The 8,708-nt window shown below is 37.6% G+C and overlaps 1 protein-coding gene across 1 annotated transcript in view; it reads right to left on the reverse strand.

Annotated features, from left to right (window-relative positions):
* Positions 1-7,924, reverse strand: part of LOC126412940 (arylalkylamine N-acetyltransferase-like 2) — a 184,406-nt gene extending 176,482 nt beyond the window's left edge. Inside the window, exon 1 of the mRNA XM_050082832.1 lies at positions 7,835-7,924. Within this exon, the coding sequence (XP_049938789.1) occupies positions 7,835-7,924 (90 nt within the window). The remainder of the gene's footprint in view (positions 1-7,834) is intronic.
* Between the last annotated feature and the right edge of the window lie 784 nt (positions 7,925-8,708).

Genomic DNA, 8,708 nt, shown 5'->3' on the forward strand with positions numbered 1-8,708 from the left:
TTAAACAGGAATTACGATTGCATTGTTATAGTGAACAGACGTCACAGTGTTATTGTATTTGTACATTCTTGCTTGTTAGTTGCACGATTACGTAACGACTATCAGGCTTACATACTAAGAACCTATACCAGTACTGCTAATGAGATTTTAATGCAACATTTTGGTTTACTTGAAAATACATTCTGGGTTTAATGTACTTTCTGTGAGATACCAGACGGCACAGTGGTTAGTTTAAGTGACAACTACACGGTTTTATCACGACGCTACTAATGAGTGACAATTTACAATGTTGCTTTTGCGGTGTATCTGTTTTATATCTGCACAGTTTTTCTGAATTCTTCTGGAAAGTAAAACAGGTTTTAGTAGTAACTTTTGTGGTATAGCAACAATGAGACAGCCTTTTTTGTGGCACAACAATACGTTACTGTACAGTACTTTCTTCATCACGCCAATAACCATAATAACTATGATATCTATACGCAAAGCATTTCACTTTTGTTTATCATGAGGTAAGTACATTGACTTCTGCAGAACTTAGCTTTCGGAGGACGATAACTACGACACTTCCACAGAGATTATGTTACAAGACGCACAGTTTCGCGCTACAGTACACGCATTTGAGTGATTAATCTTATACTTAAAGCACTTATTTTTAAATATTTTTTGAATTACAAAGAAAGTTTTGCGTGATACATTTCATTCCATTGCTGTAATCTGTAACACCTGAGGGTATAATTACATTAATCCTCAGGGGGGTACACGCTTACTTTGTGTACCATGTGTGTGGCAACCACAAGGAACCCTAGCTAATATGGTATTTGCTTATACAACTTTACACATCGGTACCATATTTCTCTAACACAGAATTACACAGCTATCTGATTATTTGACAGAGAAACAAACATTCTTTTTACTACATCAGTGACACATGTTTACGCAATACACAGTTGGGTAACTTCACACTTATGAAACTGTATTTTGTCTGTACTTTGAGAAACGCTCATATTTTTCGGAATCATTGTGATACTATGAGAGCTTTGAATGACGTATTTCGTAAGGGAGCATGATTTTAAAGTACGTTTGAGGTAGATGACACTATTGAAATGAGCAGAGAATTTTTTTAGGCTCAGAAATTATTGGAGGAAGTTACGACGATTTTGAGATTTGACTGAGGTGTTATGATGTTATTATTACGACGACGATGTGTATTATGTTGTTGAGGAATGTTTATTATGCTATGTATTTCTCACGATGAAATATTGAAGAAGTGTCGACGAATATGTATATGTATAATGAGGTAAGGAATAATGAGTAGTGTTTAGGGACTCTGATTTATGAAAAGGATGTTGGAAACCAAGAAACGTACTTTAAGAGTTATGAAATGTGTGACTGTATCACAATGCTGACGAATATTTTTTTTTGGACACTTATATTTATAGGATTTTGTTTCTACAGATTTGCAACGCTAATTCTTGACCTGTGAAATATTTTTAAATGAGACTGCAACGGTAGCAGAATCTCCTGTCGTAAATATTTCCGTACGAAAGTTAAGTGACCACCTGCACGTAATGCGTCGCGGGCACCCAGCTGTGTCAGACGCCTGGAGAAAAAGCCATTATTGCGAGCCCTTTTCAGCGGCACAGGTAGAAAAAAAAAGGGGACGTGGGACGTGTCAAACACCTGGAGAACAAGCCATTAGGGTGTGCCTTTCATCGCTAATGCGACACCCTCGTTACTTGAAAACATATGATTACTCGCACTTTGTGCTAATTACTGAAATGCTTATGAATTGATGGGAAATATTCGTACATCTGCACACCTGATTATGACAAGCGTCTTTCTATGAGAGTTGAGAGAATTTCTACTAACTTATGAAATGTCACATGACTACTGAATGATATTTTTATGCTTTGCTTTTCATAGTTGCTTATTTCATTTGATATCTGGTTTCCAGCTGTGTTGCAGCATTGCTTTTATAAAATGAAATGCATTTGCTAATGTGAACACTTTCTGTCAACAGATCTATTAAATAATTATTTTATGATCCACATTCTTTAAAAAAGGAGCACTTGGAATGGAGAGAACAATAAGAAGGAACTAGTAACTGCATTCATAATTTTCTTTTCAAGTAATAGGTAACTTTTTGGTAGAATAACTTCTTGTGGTGCACCACTTTAATTACATAGACATTAAGATGTGAATATACATTTCCCTTATCTGCATTGTTGTTTACTGTAATATTTTTTCTGCTTGCGCTATGTCATGTTTCAGTATAAGTTGCTGCTGTTTGCCAGGCATAGTGTTATTGAATTTGACTTTTGCTCATCTATGCTGCTAGCTTTGCCAATTTGCATTTTTTTGCATTGCTGTTTGTGTTGATTTGTTATGTGATGCTGCATTGCCTCGTCTTTAGTTTAGCATCTGAGCTCAGTAGATTTAAGTTAGCTTAAGAGGGGGTAGCCTCTAAGAGAATGAGTTGCGATGAATTGGAAGAAATGCATTGAGAAAACAGGTTTAGGTAGGATTTTCTTGGAAATAAATGTTGAGGTAAGAAATGTGTGAACATATAAATACAGAAAGCATGCTTAGATAGAATTTTTTTTTGGTGGAAACAGAGGATGAAATAAGAGGAAAGATATATGAAGTTTTGGGTTGGACTGCAGTACCAAATGTTACACTGAAAACGAACCCTGTCCTTTCCTATTGGTGTTATCCCACTATGTGTTTGTGTACCCTTGAGTATTTGTTTTCTTCCTGTCTCTGTGTACTGTTTCATAGAATTTTTTTTCTCTTCTAATACTAAGCTATATTCACTATGAGGAGGAATACTGTTATCCTCAAATATAAGTTGCATTAATAATATGTTATTTTCTTTGTAAAGTTGTTTACAATTCTGTTCTGTTTCAATGTTCATGTGTGAAATTAATGTTTCGAAAACTATTCTCATTATTTTATGTATGTACTTATGTCACTATTTTTGTAACACTGACGTATATGTCTATTTCTATTCTTTTGTAAAGCCTGTGTTACTGCAATTGTTATCTATATTGCTATGTTTTTAATGATGTATTTTGTACCTTTGTTATTGTATTCTTCTGTTATAAAATTGTAATTGTCACCAATTCATGATATTATTAACTTGTAAGTTCCATTTCACTGCACACGTTTCTGTTGGTCATAGTATATGGACAATATGTGAGAAGTTGGGACTGTTAGTGTTTGCACGTGTGTTACTAATTCAGCAAGGGACTGGATAACAGCATTGCTTGTTCTAAGGACAATTCCAAAAACTTTGTGAGTGCACAAGTGGTGGTTTATGGACTTGCTATATTCTCCGCAAGACTCTTCAATGGTGAATGTGCACCTGCACAATCGCAACAGATGGCTGCTGGCCATCTCTACAAGGACTACAGTGGGTCTGCACCTCTGGTGGCCCACCAATACCATTATCTCTACAAGGACTACAGTGGGTCTGCATCTTTGATGACCCACCAGTACCATTATCTCTACAAGGACTACAGTGGGTCTGCATCTATGATGACCCACCAACGCCATTATTTCTACAAGGACTACAGTGGGTCTGCATCTTTGATGACCCACCAATACCATTATCTCTACAAGGACTACAGTGGGTCTGCACCTCTGGTGGCCCACCAATACCACAATCTCTACCAGGACTCCAGTGGGTCTGCTCTGTGATGACCTACCTACCAATATTCTTCAAAACTTCGAATGACTCTGCTGTGGGTTTGCTCCATTGTGGCCCATTACCTGTCAGCATGTCAAGAGTCAGCACTGTCTTTCCGTTGGAAGGACAACACTACTTCTTCAAGACTGCATGTAAATCCACTGTGTGCAATTTCTTTTACTAATGAGACTTTGTGAAAACTACCTGTAATTACTATTATGATGAATGATCAGGACTATCTTTATGGACTGTGAGAAAATTTTAGCTTTTGACCAACATTGTATCAATACGTGTGTGCATTTGATTTCTTTGTTATTGTAATTATGAAAAATTTATCAAATCATTATTGGCCACTGCCCAAAAAAAATTTGTAAAATTTTTTGTGGGGAGCATGGGGGCTATGTAAGTAGGCTGTTTATGTTTTCTCTATGTAAGTAGGCTGTTTAGGTTTTTTATTGGTAACGCCACCTCTGTATGACAATCACTGGCTGTGCTGTGGGCAGTCTGTGTCTGCTTTGCATTGTTGTAATACTCGCCATTGTAGTGTTAGGCAGCTGGCTGTGAACAGCGCGTAGCGTTGCGCAGTTGGAGGTGAGCCGCCAGCAGTGGTGGATGTGGGGAGAGAGATGGCGGAGTTTTGTAATTTGGCATGAACTGCTATATTTATATATGATGATATCAAGGTAAATACATTATTTGTTCTCTACTAATATCTTTCATTTGCTAACTATCCCTATCAGTAGTTAGTGCCTTCCATAGTTTGAATCTTTTATTTAGCTGGCAGTAGTGGCGCTCGCTGTATTGCAGTAGCTTGAGCAGCGAAGATTTTTGGGAGGTAAGTGATTTGTGAAAGGTATAGTTTAATGTTAGTCAGGGCCATTCTTTTGTAGGGAATTTTGAAAGTCAGATTGCGTTGCGCTAACAAAATATTGTGTGTCAGTTTAAGCACAGTCTTGTATAATTGTTCAAAGGGGAAGTATCAAAGTTATTGCATTTGCTGCTGCTGCCAGTTTTACTACAGATTTATTTCTCTTGTTTGCTGCACATTGCCTTATATTAGTTGTAATATTGCAATTTCTTTGCTAATTTACATGTATATATATATATATATATATATATATATATATATATATATACTGCTGCTTGCTTTGCCAATTTGCATTTTTTGTCATTGCTGTTTGTGTTAATTGTTATGTGCTGCTGCATTGCCTCGTCCCTTGGTATATATATCTGAGCTCAGTAGATTTAAGTTAGCTTAAGAAGGGGTAGACTTTATAAGAAACTATGATGAATTGGAGGAAATGCATTGAGAAGCTAAAAGAAAATGGTTTGGCCAAAAAAGTATTTTGAAAGAGGATATGAACAAAAAAGTAGGGTTTAGGGACAACAGGTTTAGGTAGGATTTTCTTGGAAATAAATGATGAGGTAAGATAATGTAAAATAAATAATGAGGTAAGAAATATATGAACATATAAATACAGAATGCAAACTTGGATTGGATTTTTTTGGTGGAAACAAATGTTGAAATAAGACGAAAGATCTATGAAATGAAGGTTTGGGTTGGACTGCAGTACCAAATATTACTCTGAAAACGAACCCTGTCTTTCCTTTTGTATTATTCCGCTATGTGTTTGTGTACCCCTGTGTATTTGTGTTTTCCTGTATTTATGTGTCTAGCTGATGAGAGTTATGTTGTAGAATTTTTCTAATACTATGTTATCTACTTTGTAAAGATGTTTAGACATTATTTATCTGTTCTGTTTTGTTGCTCATGTGTGAAGTCGATGTTTCAAAAGTTATTCTGATCTTTTATGTATGTACTTGTGTCATAATTCCTGTAACACTGATGTATATGTTATTTCGATTCTTTTGTAAAGCCCATATTACTACAAATGTTATGTTCTTTAATGATGTATTTTGTACCTTTGTTATTGTATTCTCATGTTATAAAATTGTAATTGACACCAGTTCATCAAATTAAGCAACTTGTAAGCATTCATTTCACTAAAAATATTTCTGTTGGTCATAGTATATGCACAACATGTGAAATAAAAAGAGGACTGTTAGTGTTTGGACGTGTGTTAATGATTCAGCAAGGGACTGTTTAACAGCATTGCTGGTTCTAAGGTCAATTCCAAAATCTTTGTGCGTGCAGAAGTGGTGGTTTATGGACTTGCTATATTCTCCGCAAGACTCTTCGATGGTGATTGTGCACCTGCACAGTCGCAACAGATGGCTGCTGGCCGTCTCTACAAGGACTACAGTGGGTCTACACCTTTGATGACTCACCAATACCATTATTTCTACAAGGACTGCAGTGGGTCTGCACCTCTGGTGACCCACCAATACCATACTATCTACCAGGACTACAGTGGGTCTGCTCTGTGATGACCTAACTACCAATATTCCTCAAAACTACGACTGACTGCGCTGTGGGTTTGCTCTGTTGTGGCCCATTATCTGTCTGCATGTCGAGAGTCAGCACTGTCTTTCCGTTGGAAGGACAACACTACTTCTTCAAGACTGCATGGAAATCCACTACTTCCGTGTGCATTTTCTTTTACTGCTCAGACTTTGAGAAAAAAACTGGAATTTTACTGTGACGAATGATCAGGATTGTCTTTATGGACTGTGAGAAAATTTTAGCTTTTGAACAACATTGTATCAATAAGTGTGTGCATATGATTTCTTTGTTATTGTAATTGTGAAAAAATTTTTAACAAATATTTATTGGCCAGTGCCCAAAGCAATTTGTAAAATTTTTTGTGGGGAGCATGGGGGCTATGTAAGTAGGCTGTTTAGGTTTTCTTATTGGTAACGTCACGTAGCGCTCTGTATGAAAATCACTGGCTGTGCTGTGTGCAGTCTGTGGCTAGTTTGCATTGTTGTCTGCCATTGTAGTGTTGGGCAGTTGGATGTTAACAGTGCGTAGCGCTGGGCAGTTGGAGGCGAGCCGCCAGCAGTGGTGCATGTGGGGAAGTGAGATGGCGGATTTTTGAGAATGGATAATCTGGAGGTGTGTCCATCAGAAACGGTACATTTGTAAGAATGGATGTCATGAACTGCTATATATGTTATGACTATTAAGGTAAATACATTGTTTGTTCTGTATTAAAATCTTTCATTTGCTAACTATCCCCATCAGTAGTTAGTGCCTTCCGTAGTTTGAATCTTTTATTTAGCTGGCAGTAGTGGCGCTCGCTGTATTGCAGTAGTTCGAGTAACGAAGATTTTTGTGAGGTAAGTGATTTGTGAAAAGTATAGATTAATGTTCTTCAGGGCCGTTCTTTTGTAGGGATTATTGAAAGTCAGATTCCGTTGCGCTAAAAATATTGTGTGTCAGTTTAGTGTTGATCAGAACAGGTAAAGAGCGAAATGTCTGAGTACGTTCAGTTCTGCTCAGCTATTTGAAAATCATATAGTGTTAGAGGTTTAAGCACAGTCATGTATAATTTTTCAAAGGGGACGTTTCACTAACTCTGTGTCCCTCTGCCTATTTCTCGTGCCCTGCCTGTGGACGTGCAGAATGAAGTACATTACAATTTTTCGGTGGTGTCTGATTACTTTTCTGACGTACAGGTTTTAGTATCCGTACTCCTCATCGACAGATAAACATTTCCCGTCTACTAGAGACAGGAGGAACTTCCCGACTAGCTGTTCCTGCTGCACTCACAGTTCAAACACCTCATAGCGTCAGTTTTTTACCCTTCTGGCTAATGGTATCACTGTAGCAGGGGGAACGAAACTGAAGCTGTGACATCATGGCACTGCTCCTGCCCCGTGGAGCGAAGTTGTAACAGTGGTGACAGTAGAAGGAGATGCTGAGAAGCTCTAAAATGTGAAACAGCATTTAATGGTAGAAATGTGTAAGATTTTTGAGGATTACTCTTCAGTGTTTCGTGGATCCTCTTCTGACAATTGACTTCTGTTGCGTTGTCGGTACTTAACAATATCAGCCGCTTAGAGAGAGAGAGAACAATTCTATAAAATGCTAATGAAAGCCACCACTACCCTCTCATAACAAAATACATAATACGATGCGGACGACTTTTCCTCTAACTAGTATGGGTAAAGCTATTTCACAGGATAATATCATGGTACGAATAGTTTATTTAGAATTTTAGGAGTAAGCGTATTCAGACGTACCATATAACGCTGGAGCGACTCACTGAGATTACTCGGGTTTATTCCGCATCCAGCGAGCGCCGGCTCGTCCTTGAAGAAAGTCCGCTGCATGAGCTCAAGAACTCGGTCTGTGTCGTTGCCAGTGGCCAAGACTATCTTGTAGCCCTAAAAATACACTAAATGATTTAGTATTTTTCTTCTTCGTTGTTCCAAACAGAAGACAGTTTAGGACTGCAAGACTATTCTGGTACGCTGTTACTGGGTCAAACCATAACGTTACTTCACTGCTTCTTATTCAAAGTAAAAATCTCTATATTTTACAACTTGTGGAGATAAATGTTGCAGCTACGCCAAATGCCGTCGTTCTAATACAATTGCATTGTTTCCAAATTTTTGTAAGCTCTGTTGATTTCTTTTTCATTTGATTTTTGTTTTCCCGCTTAATATTAAAAGCTTTCGTGGACCACTTTAGCAACCGAGCGGTTCTAGGCGCTTCAGTCCGGAATCACGCTGCTGCTACGGTCGCAGGTTCGAATCCCGCCTTGGGCATGGATGTGTGTGATGTCCTTAGGTTAGTTAGGTTTAAGTTGTTTTATGTGTAGAGGACTGATGGCCTTAGATGTTAAGTCGCATAGTGCTTAGAGCCACCACTTTAGCAAGAACTCAAAGTTACAAATTCCGTGTTGCACACCAACATTGTTTATATTAAATACTTTCCTACATTCAGGGAAAAATAACTGCTAAGACCTTTTATTGACTGTAAATATAAGTTTTTATTTTTATTGTCAGAGTGAACCCAAATTGTTAAAATTCGCGCGTATCATGAGGATCTAACTTAAAATAATATTTCGTGAGGCAGCAAGGTGGACGTAATTTTTAGTTTTATTTTCGTAGT

This window comes from Schistocerca serialis, chromosome 7, assembly GCF_023864345.2.
Source record: "Schistocerca serialis cubense isolate TAMUIC-IGC-003099 chromosome 7, iqSchSeri2.2, whole genome shotgun sequence".
In the NCBI taxonomy this organism is placed as follows: domain Eukaryota; kingdom Metazoa; phylum Arthropoda; class Insecta; order Orthoptera; family Acrididae; genus Schistocerca; species Schistocerca serialis.